We start from the raw sequence: 16,275 nt of genomic DNA, 5'->3' as shown, positions 1-16,275 counted from the left end.
AAATATTCTGTTTATGTTCAGTATATTCAAATGACCTCAAGGCTAGATTATTGTAATGCTCTTATGGGTGGTTGCCCTGAATGCATAATAAACTAGCTTTGTACCAGCTGTAGTTTGAGTTCTGTAGGATTACAAATTTAAGAATATGTTTAAGATCTGCTGATCCTACATCCTTACATAACATCACATGAAAAACTAAGGTGAACTACACTGTATTGGGCATTCAAGGTGAACATGATGGCATCCATTTACTGATTAGATTCAATATAGTTTCCATTGAAGGGGTTTTGTTAGTCTTTGATCTTCCTACTAAGAGTTGAACTATGTGTGAATGTTTACATAGTCTTAGTTCTCGTGACCATGTGTTGTTTATTTTGGGGAATACCATTATCTCCAGTTGGGGGTAATTGCCTCTATTGTCTTTTGCCTCTATTGTCTTTAGATGATTAGATTTAGTGGTCATCCCTAAGGTTGTGTGTAAGGTCAGCACCTTCAAGGACTGCCCACTGAATGCCTATAAGATACCATGCAAAGTTCCCTTAGTTAGACTTGACGACTGCAGCTACGACAGCTCGTGTTCTCAATAAAGAATCCTGCTGAAGAAAGAACTCAAGACTGAATCTTTTCACCTGACATTGCTCCAGACTGAATCTTTTCAGCTCAACCACGATTTGGTGAGTGTCACTCAAATCCAAAGAACTGCTACAGACCAGTACATGTGGTTTTCCTCTGCGCCGCCAAAGAAGTGTTAACAAACAGCTGCAGGGTTTGGTTAACAGGCTAGTTATCCTCTACTATGCTAGAGAAGAAGGTTCATCCTTTGTAAAGTCAGGGAAGGTTCAAATTGCTTCTCCTCTGCTCACCAGGGAAGGTTGAATACATTATGATGTGTATTAACTAGGTTATCCTCTGCTCTGTCAGGGAAGGTTAACAAGAGTTGCTCTGTGTTAACAAATTTACAAGTTTATCCTCTGTTTTGTCAGGGAGGTGTTGAAAGTATCCTGTTGTGAGAGACAATACAAAATGTTGAGAAAGAATGCTAGACTGATTCCAACAACTGATTGTTGGGAAAGCACATGGACTCCATAGTGACTGAGTCAGTCAAATTGGATTTGACCAAGAAATTTGGTATTGATCCAGAAAAAGTATGGTCAATTGAAGAATGCAAAAAAAGTTCTTGGTGCATGTATCAGAAAGAAAAACATAAAAGGCATTATCTGCTGCCACAGAGAATTTAGCTTATCCATTGCACAAGAACAAGCTCTGTGTATTGCTAAGTTAAATGAACAGAACAAACAATTGCACACTCAAGTGTCCTGTTTCACAGACAAGGTTGGCCATAACAAAGCCTCAACCAAATGTGACTCAGAAGACCAACAGTCAGATGAAAGCTATCCTGATTTACAGTCTTTCTATAGAATAGAGGACAATGTCAGTGCTGGATTGATGAATAAAGATGTAAATGCAGTTGAAGTGTGTGGAGCAAGACAAAAGGCTCAGAGTAGGGAAAAAGGGGTGGATACAGTTCCATCTGCAACCCCCATACTGCAGTTACAAGCAGTCAATACAACTTTAGGTCCTGAAGCCATAGAGAGACTTGCTGAGAGTTTGCCATCAGTGCATATAAATTTCTCTGAGTTTAGGAGAGAGTTGTCAAGAAAGATGCGGCTCTATGATATGTCTCTAGCTGAAGTCACCCAGCTAATATCACAGATCTTGACTGAGTCAGAATTCAAAGATTTTGAAAGTGCTGTAAACAATTCTGAGTTTCAAAATGCCAGAAAAGATGAATTGAGAGAGGGAGTTCTGAGAGTGTTAAAGAACATTGTTGGACCAAAAGTGGACTGGTCAAAGATCACTAGTTGTGTACAGAAGAAGGGTGAAAATGTGTGTGAGTACACTGAAAGATTTTGTCAGTCAGCAGCAGCATATAGTGGGATAGCTGACACTTCAGAGAAGATGCTAGATGATAATGGTCCATTAGTTCGCACATGGTTTGATGGTCTTTTGTCAGAACATAGAAAGGCATTACCTTTCTTAGACTTCACATGGTCCAATAGAACCCTGCAACACAACTTAGCTACTTGGGAAAGAGACTCTGATGTCAAGGCAAGAGTAAAAATTGCAGCAGCATCCTTTAGCATAAACACAGAGAAGAAACAAAAACGTAAATGTCTTAAGAGGGAGGGCAGATGTCATTTCTGTGATAAACCTGGGCAGTGGATGAAAGAGGAAAAACAAAAAGAATGCAAGAGAAATTAACAATGTTACTCAGCTTCTACTCAGTCTCCTCGTCATTAAACTCGTGGGGCAGCTTGCTGAGGTGTTAATCATTTGGGCTGTGAGTGCTTAATTTCTCCAGTAGACTATTTACAGCAAAGATGAAAGATTCTTTGTAAATAAACAAAGAGAAGTTGACTACCACTTCCACCCATTAGGGAAATACTGGTTAAGTACACTCACAGCCTTAAATGTTATACCACAGAATATTCCAGTCAGACACCCATCCTCTATTATGATGTCTATTATGACTGATGTTTCACTGGAGAATGGAAATGTGGCAATTCATAATTGCATTATTTTAGGAATTTTCGTAAATTGATATAAATTGCATACTGCATAAGGTTATTGAAGGCAACAATCAGGCAGGATATGCTGTTGCTTCCTACAATAAGTTTCTTATTCACAAGCTTCAAAACAAAAGGAACTAATTTCTCACACACTGTACAGTGTGCACACCACCTACAGGGACAGAATAGGACATACAGACCAGTGAGGAGCCCATGGAAGAACCGAAGTGCAACAGGCCTCAGGGGCCAACCCTGTGGTGAAGATTTCCTCATAGGTTTCCCCCTCTCAGTAGTTTATCCCCACCTCACTGGTCCATAGGTGTCGAATCAATTAAGACTAGGTTAAAAAAAAAAACAACCCACTATACGATCACAATGTTTACTGTAATATGGTTATATGTAAAAACTATATGGTCACCAGAAGTTTACTTTGATAAGAGTTAGACGTAAAACCACTATACGATCAACAGATTTATGGAAGAATGAAGTCCATGCATGAATACTGCTGGTCTGCCGTTTCTTTGTTTCCTTGTGTTACAGGTATGTGTATGCCATGATGTCTTCACAAGCGGCAACCTGGTGTAAAGCATCACCTCAGATTTCCATGAACAAGCCTCGTGAGGGACAACTAGTCATCTGAGTTTCTGGTTTCAGGTTTTCTGTGTAATCATGTAGTTTATACGACATTTTACCACCCTGCGTCGCATATGTCAACAGTTATGGTTTTGAGAAGAACTATGACACTTATGTAAATCAAGGACACAACACAGAATAAGTTATATGTGCCTGTAACTTTTTCAAGTTACATGACTGGAAGATGGGCTTATGCTAACAAACACAAGCTACAGAATGGACTTATGAAGGTTTAAATTTGTATATTATGTGAGTTATTAGAACTCTCAAAGAAGGGACTGTAGGATTACAAATTTAGACATTAAATTGAACATTTAATTTAAATTCAACAATAATATTGATCTGCCTGCATTGACACTACCATCACTGAACTTACATAAGGTGGACTGTGACGTTTTTTTCTTCTGGAAACAAACTTTTTTGCATTATTTTCCTGTTATCTCTGTAATGCTGCTTTGAAACAATCTGTATTGTAAAAAGCGCTATATAAATAAATGTGACCCCCCAAAAAATCCATATCGGTCGGGTGCTCTTAATCCTAGTGCTCTAGGCTCTATATCTTCATTTAATTGGACAGGAACTCATTTAGTCATGTCTGGCAACATTTGATTTTTTACAAACTGATTATATTAAACTCTCAAACTATATTAAAATAAAATGTGTGTGTATATATATATATATATATATATATATATATATATATATATATATATATATTTTATATATATATATATATATATATATATAGATATAGATATAGATATATACAAATATAGATATATATATATATATAGATATAGATATATATAAATATATATATATATATATATATATATATATATATATATATATATATATATATATATATATATATATAATATATATATAGATATATAGATATATGTATATATATATTTTATCTATGAGACCTTAAAGGCTTTCTTATCCTATGGCTCTCTCTGGGGGACAACATTAGTATTACGCCTTAATTCCCATTGACATACACTATCAGTCATAAGTTTTTGATCGGTAAGATTTTGATGTTTTTAAAAGAAGTCTCTTCTGCTCACCAAGGCTGCATTTATTTGATAAAATAAATAAATAAATAAATAATAATAATATTGTGAAATATTGTTTCAATTTAAAACAGCTATTTTCTATGTGAATATATAGTAAAGTGTAATTTATTCCTGTGATCAAAGCCGAATTATCAGCATAATTTCTCCAGAATTCAGTGTCACATGATCCTTCAGAAATCATTATAATGTGATGATTTGATGCTCAAGAAACATTTCTCATTATTATCAGTGTTGAAAACAGTTATTTACATTTTTATTTCAGGATTCTTTGATGAATAGAAAGTTCAAAAGAACAGCATTTATCTGAAATAGAAAGCTTTTGTAACATTAAACACTACCGTTCAAAAGTTTGGGGTCAGTAAGAATTTTTATTAATTAAATTTATCAAAAGTTACAGAAAAGACATTTATAATGTTACAAAAGATTATATTCCAAATAAATGCTGTTCTTTTGAACTTTCTATTCATCAAAGAATCCTGAAAAAAAAATGTACACAACTGTTTTCAACATTGATAACAATAATGAATGTTTTTTGAGCATCAAATCAGCATATTAGAATGATTTCTGAAAGATCATATGACACTGAAGACTGGAGTTATGATGCTGAAAATTCAGCTTTGATCACAGGAATAAATTACATTTTAAAACATATTAAAATAGAAAACATATTTTAAAATGTCATAATATTTAGCAATTTTACAGTTTCACTGGCCCCTGCAATCCTGGCTCTGATGAGGCCTTGTCTCTCTTTCAGACGGATGATTTGTACTTTAGGGAACTGAGACATATAAACATCCAGCTTCTCCTTCAGGTAGTCTAGAACACAAACAAATCCCTCATAGAGAAACAAAACCACAGAAAGGTGAAGACTAACATACCTTCAATTGCTTCTTTAATTAGAGGTATACTTTTCTGACTTCTATGACAATTTGAAAGCAAAATTGCTTAATTGTAAAGAACAGATTATAACATATATAAGTCTATAAGTCAGAGGCTTTTACTAACTTTTTCTTCAATGATTAAATCCATGCTTATATTTTTATTCCTGGACTTTTGATGTTTTGTCATAGATTAAGCATTGTTAAGTTAAACTTTTCAAGATTTCAAGTAGTCAAAAGAGTTCCTTATTGAAGAAGTAAACAGTTACTGTATAGATGACTGTGAAACATAAGCCTGTTTTGTATCATGTTTACCCTCGTATTTAGTGCTGTTTTTGTATTTTTAATCAAATAAATGCAGCTTTGGTGAGCAGAAGATACTTATTTTAAAAGCATTAAAAAACTTTTGACTGGTAGTGTATGACTGATAGATTAGAAACTGCTGTTAGCCCCATCGTGCATTGTAAATTCATAAAAAATTTGTTGTTTACTCAGAATGTCCTGTTGTCCATGTATCCCAAGATTTGTGAAGTTTAGATTTGAAGTTTAGATTTGTCGTAGTTCAGATTTGACTAATTCCATTACACTGACATTACCTGATGGGGTCTGAATCCTTGACCTGGTTCTTTCTAATATATTCTTCAGGTAGAGCACTCCAGCCAAACACCAGTGGCCATCTGAAAATGCCTCTTTGGAAGTTATCAACAAGCATGTAACTGAAACAAAACAAACAAACAAACAAATACATTTTAGTGCATGAATTTTAACTGCTCTCCTTTCAGAAGTCAGTCAGAAGCAAAGCATGCTGGGAACTAGAAATCTGTTGTAACTCATTCCGTGAATGTATGTGTGTGTGTATATATATGTGTGTGTGTGTGTGTGTGTGTGAACATGCATTCACATTTATATGGGAACATGTATGTACAGTATATGTACACAATAAAGGATACAACTTTGTGAATATTACATGTAATGCTATTTTTGTCTTCATTTATAAATATTTTATATTCATTAATATATAGTCATACATGGTCAATGCATATATTGCAGTGTATTGAAAAATATAAGCACTAGTTTCCCATATATGGAAATGTATTATGTAATATATCGCATTATATTTTGCAGTATATTCCCATAATTTTTTTTTCCGTAAGGGGAGCTCAACAGTTATTTAATTGCAAGACTGAATATACTTCATTACCTCATGTCCTTATCGCTGATGACCTCAATAACAGGACAGACCACTTTTTTGCGGTCCAGGTAAACTCTTTCTAACAGTGGTTCCAGCCACCCCACGTTACACTCAATATGAGAGTCTAGGAATGTCAACACTTCACCTGCAGATGAAACAACATCTGTTGAAAAATCATTACAGCCAAACACTAAAACAACATTCATTGTTTATAGCAGAGATACCAGCTGTCTATGCTATGTATCCCAATTTCCAAACCAATTAAATTAAGCACAAATCCAAGGACAGTCCCTATGCATATTGCTACTGTATGGATTGAAGCCTTCTCAGTAAAATGAATTAAACTGAGTGCGAGTGTACAGTACCTGTAGCAGCACTGGCCCCTGCAATCCTGGCTCTGATGAGGCCTTGTCTCTCTTTCAGACGGATGATTTGTACTTTAGGGAACTGAGACATATAAACATCCAGCTTCTCCTTCAGGTAGTCTAGAACACAAACAAATCCCTCATAGAGAAACAAAACCACAGAAAGGTGAAGACTAACATACCTTCAATTGCTTCTTTAATTAGAGGTATACTTTTCTGACTTCTATGACAATTTGAAAGCAAAATTGCTTAATTGTAAAGAACAGATTATAACATATATAAGTCTATAAGTCAGAGGCTTTTACTAACTTTTTCTTCAATGATTAAATCCATGCTTATATTTTTATTCCTGGACTTTTGATGTTTTGTCATAGATTAAGCATTGTTAAGTTAAACTTTTCAAGATTTCAAGTAGTCAAAAGAGTTCCTTATTGAAGAAGTAAACAGTTACTGTATAGATGACTGTGAAACATAAGCCTGTTTTGTATCATGTTTACCCTCGTATTTAGTGCTGATGACTTGTGAGTCTGAATCACCCAAAATGGACTTTAATACTATGTGTGAGGTCTAAAGCTTTGAACTATTAGACATAAACCCTGTCATTGACCTCACCTCAAATGATTCAAATAATTTCTTTAAAATGCACGTAAATCAACACAGAATTGTCCCTCAGACCTTTGGTGCTGCAGTCGTCCACCAGAATGATCTCCTTCAGCAGGTGTGGAGGAGACCTGTTGAGCACACTGTGCACTGAGCGTAGCAGAGTTGACCACACCTCATCCACAAAGCAGAAGATCACGCTGGTGTTGGGCAAGTCATCATGAACAAGATTTTCTGAACATCTGAACAATACAGGATATGGAGGTGTTACACATATATCAGTGCTACATCTGCTTGCCATTATGCAAAATTTGCCATGACCTCCCAGAATACAACAAAATTATTCTATGGTTCAAACTCACGTTTGGGGTCTGGTGTCTGGAATGGCTCTATCTATTGGTATCTGTTCACTCAGGAATACATTAAAATATCCTTCACTCCAGCGTCTTCGACTCTCCAGTTCTTTATCTCTGGGAACACTTGCAGGCTGTCCAAACTGTCCCACGGCCTGCGGATCTCTGGGTAAGTCTGTCACATCTAGGGCCTTAACCTTATGAAGCTCTCCTGACCTCCTCACTCGCACACTAGGATAGTGTGCTATTTCCACTGGTTTTTTAGTAATGTCTGGTTTAGTTTTGTTGAAAATATTGGCATGTTTCTCTCTATTTTCAATAATATTTTTCGGTTTATCAGTCTTTGTTGGTTTGAGAAAATCATTACTCAAGTTATTTTGTAAACCTGAATCTACATGTACTTTCTTATGTGACATCACTAGTGTGTCATTCGTATTATTTACTTTCTCCAAAGTGTTTTCTTTGAACGCAGGAGAATACATTTTCTCCTGGACAGCAGGCAGTACTTTAGTAGGTAGATGTGCTTTAATATCTAGATTTGCTTCTGTCTGTCCAACAGCAGCATTTATTTTGTTCATCTTTGCAGATATACTGTTCACTTTGCCGTTAATTTCAGTTTTTGTCTCATTTGTTTTTGGAGGGATGCTAATAATTGTTCCTTCCACAGGTGATTTCACAGTTAGCTTCACTTTGTTTTGATTAATTACCTCCTTTTGTTCCACAAAAGACTTGTCAGCCATTAACATTGAATTCAAATGTTTATCGTTGTTTAGCAGAGCTTGGGGTTCTGTCCTAAACTTTGGCCACTTTCTGTAAACCTCATCAACTTTCTTTTCAAACCTTTTTTTGTTTTTAAAAAACTCCCTCTTTTCTACGTTTACTTTTTGCAGAGGATGTTTAAAGATATCCTCTACATTGCCTTTAATCCTTCCCTGTTTTAGTACAATCTCTCTCTCTTTGAGATCCCGATTCACATCACTGAAGGATATCCTCAGTGCTGCGATATCAAAGAGGAGCCAGATTACAGATGCGATAAACACAAACGCTAGGACCCTCCCACTGCCTCTGAAATACTTCCTTAACCGCATTTTTTTTATGTTCACACTCCGTGCAGTACTGACTGACTCCACATTCTTAAACTGATATATAATATGCCTAACTGAAATATTAACAAGTCGCAACTGAATTAGAAACAGAGAGATTATTTATGTTCTTTGTGGGCCAAAATGGAACAAAAGGAATGAGTTCAATTGGAACCAACGTTTTAACAACATAGCAGAGAAGCGCAAAAGTTAGCAGAATTCAAATGAAACAACTTTGTCACTATAGTTACAGTAGTTATTCAAACTATCGCGATAATAAAAACGGGATTTGATTGTGGTTTACCTGGGCATACAGACGATGTTTATTCCACTTGTGACTGGTGGTGTAAATAGACAATTTAAGAGTACCAAAACATGATGTTGTAAATGTTGTTATTGCCAAACACCAAGTGTGAGAACGTAGCCATAGAGAGGTACTTCACTAAACATCCCGAACTCAAAAACGACTGCGTGGCAACATTTCTGCAGTATGACCTAAAACTCTGTTGTCCTGGCAAACTTCCGCAGTTTTGCATTCAAAGACATATTAGATCCACAATTAATCCATTTTAGATATTTCGTTTCAAAGAACGCTGAAATAGTCGCGTGAAACTTCCAATTGAGATCGTCGCCGCAAAGTTTGTCATCACACACACGTGCTGCTCCGGTCTTCTCAAATTAATATTTTCTGACTCGTTTCGATATTCTAAAGGTTCGTTTCGACAATTATCTGGTGCCACTTCTAAGCGCGCACACACGTTCCACTGGGTTAAGGACATCCTCCTTTAAGCCCGTAGTTCCTGCACATCAGACCTGCCCTGTTTTACACGTAGGCTAAACACATTTTATGTGACGACGTGTCAATATACAGCGATATTTTGGACGCACTGACAAATGAAATCCTGTTCAGGGTGTGGTTCGAGTTAGACATATATTTGTAACTGTATGTTAGTCAATATACTCGTTTAAAACATACAAAAATTAGATCACTACAATTGGTTTTTGGATTACCATGGCAATATGATTGAAGTAACTTACTTGGTAATAGTTCGTGCACACCTACTTGTTCCATATAACTATTTTACACATAGCCTATTAGAATAATAATACGGGAATGTAAAATGACCAACAATGTTATAGCCAATCTTATAGGCCTATTTTAATTTATTTGACTAGATTTGTGTCTGGATATTTTCTCAACCAACTTAATGAGGTAGCCTACATAACAATGCTTTTTAACATTAAGTAGGCTATCTGCTGCAACTCATCCATTTAGTAAAATGAATAAAAAAAAATATATTTTTAGTATATTTTTTTAGTATAGTTTTCTAAAGAAATTTATCCATGATTCATTCACTATTGCCTGTTTATATTTGTGTACAAAACTAATTTCAAGCATTAGTTTTTAAATAAAAATATAAATTCAGTCAAGTGTGTCACAAACATTTGACTCAGTTTAAATACCATATAACTTGCCCAGTCACATATGTTTTTTGAAGAGTAGGTGGTGGATTAGCATTAACATGGTTATAACTTGTATCTGTGTATGCTCATAGTCTGAAAGATTGTGAAAGATTTAAAAGCTGCTATTTAGATCAAGTCTGGTCTAACCTGTTTTGTTGCAAGAGAAAACCTGAAAGTCTAGTCTATGTTTGTTTCTCTAGAATAAACTAATGGTTTTGAAATAAACAGCACAGTATTATTACACTCACAACTGTAACCTTACTTTATTATTACACTCACAACCTTTAAGGAGAAACATAAAATGCTTAAGTGTGGGTGAACTGCTGAAGAAATGTTTTTTTGGTAACACTTTACAATAAGGTTAATTAGATAACATTAGTTAATGTATCAACTAACATGAACTAACAATGAGCAATACATTTGTTACTAAATTAGTTAATCTTTGTTAATGTTAGTTAATAAAAATACAGCTGTTCAATGTTTGTTCATATTAGTTCACAGTACATAAACAATGTTAACAAATGCAACCTTTGAGTTTAATAATATATTAGTAAATGTTGAAATTAATATTAACTAAGATTAATAAATGCTGTAGAAGTATTGCTCAAGTTCATGTTAACTAGGTAGTTAACTAATGTTAACTAATGAACCTTATTGTAAATTGTTACTATTTTTTTTATTTATGTGAGACTGGATAATATATAAATAAAAAGTAGATAATATTAAATTAAATGAATATTAAAAGATTAATAAAGTCAAGCTGCCAATAAACAAAAACAGGAACATATAGCAAACGGTCTAAAAACTAATAAATTCTATGGATGTAAAATAATGCCAAATGTTTTTGAAACAAAAAAGCCTGTTGAACTGCACTACTTAAAAAAAAAAAAAAAAAAAAAAAGGCATTGCATTAACCATGCTTGCATTTTAATGCATTGTATTTTTAGGGCTTGCATTTTTATGGGCTGAAATTCAACATGGTTGAATATTTAAGCTGTGGATATTTCAATTCAAAACATTTCAAACACATTTTCATTATTAAAAATTCAATAATCCATATTCACCTTTTATATTTCACTTCCAAAATAGTCAAACTGTTTAAAAATACAACCTATAATATTCAACAGGCAATTTTATGTCCATTTTATTTTGCTTTGCAAATTCGCTTCCACAAATTCAGTGGTTCAAAAATTGACAGTAAATTCAACATTGACATCCAGGAACTGCTAGCCTGGCTCCGCCCTCCTACGTACTTCCGCTCAATTTCATTTTACTTCAGTACCACGTCTGGGACTGCTGTATATTCTTAGGTTTCCAGAAACCAATTTTTTGTAGGACCAATCAGCGAACAGAGGGAGTGGCTGAGAACGATGACGTTGATGTAGTGCGTCAGTTTGAGTTGGAGTAATGGCAGCGGAGAAAGATGTGAGAAAAGCTATTCGGTCCGTTGTTGCAAAACTGCCGAATATACAGAAGTTAAAGCCGGAGCAAGAACAATGTTTGCTAAGTTTTGTTGGTGGCCATGATGTTGTGGCCCTCCTCCCCACGGGGTTCGGGAAAAGTTTGATTTTCCAGCTCACTCCGCTAGCACTAGAAGTGCCAGAATTCCATAACTACTAGAACTGCCGCAAGCGGTAATTTTGATAGCTAGATTCAAAACTCTATATCTTTAATGATAAATCCCCAATTGAGAGATTAATGCATTTATTGTATTAGGATGTCTTTTAAAAACAAAACAACACCAAACTGTACATTTAAACAAGTTTAATTATAATTTATAAATAAATAATATTCGTAGATGCCCTGAACAAAATAGTAGCCTATGTTTTCATGTTTCCACTGTTTGATCGCGCCCGCCGACACACACACACACACACACACACACACACACACACACACACACACACACACACACACACACACACACACACACACACACACACACACACACACACCATATTCCAGCATTGCAGCCTGTTCATTATAGCCATAATAAAATATAATAAAATAGTCAACCTAACATATAAAAATTCCACTGCTCTGTTTCTCAGTACTAGTAGGCTACAATTCGTACCATTTTATGCGTGTGAAGAGGATGATAGTTTAGCATCCAAATACATCGCAAATGTTGAAACATTTTGATTCTAATTAGAGAGTTACGTGAGCCTAACGCCGCTTACTTTCATTTTCACTTATAAAGCATTTCATTTTGGCTTTAGTTATTTTTTCATTCTTGTTCTGAATATCATTACATTTAAATGATTTGTTGTTGAATATGTTTAGTGTATTTTTTACCACATTTTATTGTTGCGTATATTGGTATAATAATACCGCGAAATTCAGTGCGGTCAATATGACCGTTTATGGCCGAAATAGGTAAATATGTTCATTTGTTTTTTTTTGCCTTATGTGTAATTTATATGAAAAACATTTTAAATGAAAATACAGACACTTTTAGGAAAAGTCAGGTACCAGCAGGATTGTATTTATTTTTTCAACAAAGTTATTGCAGATATAAAATTCAAAACGGTCAAAATGACTGCCATGGCAGTTCTAGTGGTGAATGAGTTAGCTAAGGCGAACGATAGGGATGCAAAGACGATAGTTGTTGTCGTCTCCCCTCTTGTTGCACTAATGGAGGACCAAGTGAAGGAGGCAGAAAAGTTGTTTCCGTATCGCGCAGTAGCCTGGTGATCACTGTACAGCATTTGCGGCAGATCCGAAACGACCGCAGCGGCGTATTGTTAATGATTAGACCCAGCTTCGACAGTTGACTGAATACATCACTGTCCTTAGTGTCAAATATACATTTAGAATTTGTAAATGTTTCCGGCCGGTTTCGGCGCATGACATACGTCACAACCACACGTTAGCGATTGGCTATGGCAGATCCTGAGTGACTCTGGGCAGATCCAATAGTTTTGAACTTTAACAGAGAACCCGCCTACAAGGAAGTATACGTATCTCAATGGAGAGAGGCCAGACTCTCTGTACAAATGAAATGTACGAGAGTCTGGTAGAACCAGGCTAGGAACTGCAGGAAAAGCAGTAGATTGCCGAGCATACTCTCCATCTGCTGTTAGTCTACCTCACCAGCAGGGGGTGCAAGCGCGTGTTGTTGACGAAGACCAGAGCAACAGTTAGAGCATGCCTACGTGTATAAGTATGCCTACGTGTACTGCATTAGATTAAACTGGGAAGAGTCATAGCACTTGTATATTGTTGTCCTCCGTTAGTTTAACTGTAAGTCGCTTTGGATAAAAGCGTCTGCTAAATGACTAAATGTAGCCTAAATGTAAATTGGCTTGACATTGGACATTCGCACATTTAGGGACCGTCTCTAAAGTTGCATACAACATTGGCATACACGTTTCTAATCTAACTTCAATAGCAAACTTCAATTTATTTGAATAAATATCAAAAATCTAAAGGGTGCGTATTATGCCTGACACCTACATGAACACTTCACAGTTGGTTTTGTGACTGTAAGTCATTCTATTCAAATGCTACTGAAGTTAGAAACGTGTATACCAATGTCGTATGTAACTTTAGAGACGGTCCTTAAATGTGCGACTGTCCAACGTCAAGCCAACTTTATGCCAGTATATCAATGGGAAACGCTCAGCATTAAACTTTGCGCGTTAAGTTCATATTCTGAGTCCATCCGAGCCTGCGAGTTTGGCTTTTATTATCACTGATATTAGTACATTAAGCTACGTTAAGCGTTTTATGTCCAGTAGGGGAATCCTGAAGTATTGAGGGAAACCCTATAGCCTACTGTATGCAACACATCGCCACAATATAAAGTTAAGGCAACAAAACAACCAAGAGAAATATATGTCAACCTCAAATGTAACATTGGATCTGTACATCCGCATTGGGGGAATAACATTATAATCTCGTTCACGGTAGAGAAAGATGCATGTAGGCTACAGAGGAAAAGTAACCGTGAAGACACTGAATTTAACATAAAACAGTCGTCATAATAATCACAAATACACTTGCATTGCTGTAAATTAGTTTTATGAATGAATGGCTTTGCTCTAACTATTGCACTGCCTTTGTTAACAACACGTGCTTGCACCCCCTGCTGGTGAGGTAGACTAACAGCAGATGGAGAGTATGCTCGGTAATCTATTGCTTTTCCTGCAGTTCCTGGATGTCAACGTAGAATTTTCTGTCGAATTTGAACCACTGAATTTGTGGAAGCGAAAGTGAAATAAAATGGACCAAAAATTGCCTGAATATTGTAGTTTTTTTTTTTTTTTTAACAGTTTGACTATTTTGGAAGAGAAATATGAAAGGGGAATATGGATTATTGAATTGTTAATAATGAAAATGTGTTTGAAATGTTTTGAATTGAAATATTCACAGCTTAAATATTCAACCATGCTGAATTTCAGCCCATAAAAAAATGCAAGCCCTAAAAATACAATGCATTAAAATGCAAGCATGGTTAATGCAATGCATATTTTTTTTTCAAGTAGTGCAATTCAACAGGCTTTTTTGTTTCAAAAACATTTGCCATTATTTTTACTTCCATAAAATTCCAAATTTCATGCTATTTTTACAGTTAAACTTTACTTTTTAAAAAAAGATGATAGAAATTGTATATGAATTAGAATTAAATAACCTTGGTGAGAATTGTAAATTAGTTTAGATGTTACCTGTTTATTCCAAATGAGTATAATAGTAGAATATGTAATTACTGTGGTTGAAAATGTTATCTTGAAAAGAACCCTGTAAAATGCAGACAACCCCCTTAATTAAGATATTTACAGACCCCGAAAAAGTGACTCTGGCATGTCTTGAGTTGAGCGGAACAATCGTGCATTATGTCTTTATAACATGCTAATTAGGGATTTGGAATTAAAATTACAACAGTTGGTCTTTCATTTGCATAGAGGTCATGTTTAGCTAATGTGTCTCTTGTTAAAACCGACAGCCAGCATGACTATGGTTAAATCTGACCCAGTGACATTTCCTGTTTCAAATTATGCACAATGTGTGAATTAAATTAATTAGAGAATTCATTAAGAAATATGGCTCATGGAAACGACCGTAATATTTAGTTATGTGAGGTCATTTTCTTTCATTGTTGGAGCTAATTTGTTTCATAACATTTCCTGCTGTACTATCTGCCCATGTTAACTATGATGTATGTAATTTGTTAGGGCTTTAATTAATTTTGATTACATTTTATACTAAATGTTCAGCTTGTTTGGAGAGATGGCTACCATTGAGAAAACCTTTCAAACATTTAATTTGAAATCAATTGCTTCCCTTTTCACTCCCTTTAACTAGTATGGCACTGTGTGGGAAATCTGTATGCTATTTCCTGCAGCTGTGATTAGCTGTAAATAGGCGTAATGAGTGATCATCTCCACCTCTGCTACCGCAGCAGTCAAATAAATGAATTGGACTGTTGTAATGGTTGTTGTTAGTTGTCTACCCATCCTCACACCGCAGCACTCTTTTTAATTAGTCCTGGATTGCAATGTTTGGGCCTGAGATGGTGCATCTATTATGTCCAGCGCTATAGCCTTTAAACAGGACCTCGCCTCGAATATGTAAATATCTCTTTTGCAGGCAGAGACAAACCCTGCCCATCAGTTTCTGCCAATCAGCTTGAGTGACAGAGGAAGAAAGTAAAAAAAAAAAAAAGTCTAGTTATGTTGTATAAGATGACATTCAATGTTATAAATGAACTTCCTCTATTAGGGCACAATATTTTCCCACCTGAAATTGATTTTTTATTTTGATAACATATGAAAACAGCATGGCATAAATTGATTTACAAATGTTTAATTAAATCATTGTGTTATAAATTCTCAAAACAATTATTAAAATCTATTTACCTATATATTGCACATTACAGGTATACTCAACAGAGATAAGTAAAGCACAATTGAATACAATAAATGGTATTGTAAACACACATCAAAACATTTTAAATAAATTTTCTTTACGTTCATTTTACGTGTCTTTTGTCATGGCAGATTTTGATGTAATCACTGTTTTATCCATCAAAGGCACTTTGATGCACATTATAAAACACA

General features: G+C 35.1%; 1 protein-coding gene across 1 annotated transcript in view; it reads right to left on the bottom strand.

Moving 5' to 3' along the window:
• Nucleotides 1-9,533, bottom strand: part of galnt5 (polypeptide N-acetylgalactosaminyltransferase 5) — a 29,239-nt gene extending 19,706 nt beyond the window's left edge. Inside the window, exons 1-5 of the mRNA XM_084122939.1 lie at nucleotides 7,680-9,533; nucleotides 7,393-7,559; nucleotides 6,718-6,837; nucleotides 6,362-6,497; nucleotides 5,757-5,876 (exon numbers count right to left, since the gene is read on the bottom strand). Coding sequence (XP_083979065.1) covers nucleotides 5,757-5,876; nucleotides 6,362-6,497; nucleotides 6,718-6,837; nucleotides 7,393-7,559; nucleotides 7,680-8,758 — 1,622 coding nt within the window. The 5' untranslated portion in view covers nucleotides 8,759-9,533. The remainder of the gene's footprint in view (nucleotides 1-5,756; nucleotides 5,877-6,361; nucleotides 6,498-6,717; nucleotides 6,838-7,392; nucleotides 7,560-7,679) is intronic.
• Between the last annotated feature and the right edge of the window lie 6,742 nt (nucleotides 9,534-16,275).

Source organism: Abramis brama, assembly GCF_963993115.1.
Source record: "Abramis brama genome assembly, chromosome: 8".
Lineage (NCBI taxonomy): Eukaryota > Metazoa > Chordata > Actinopteri > Cypriniformes > Leuciscidae > Abramis > Abramis brama.
Note: the sequence above shows the minus strand (reverse complement) of the source record. Positions and strands in the feature narration are given on the sequence as shown.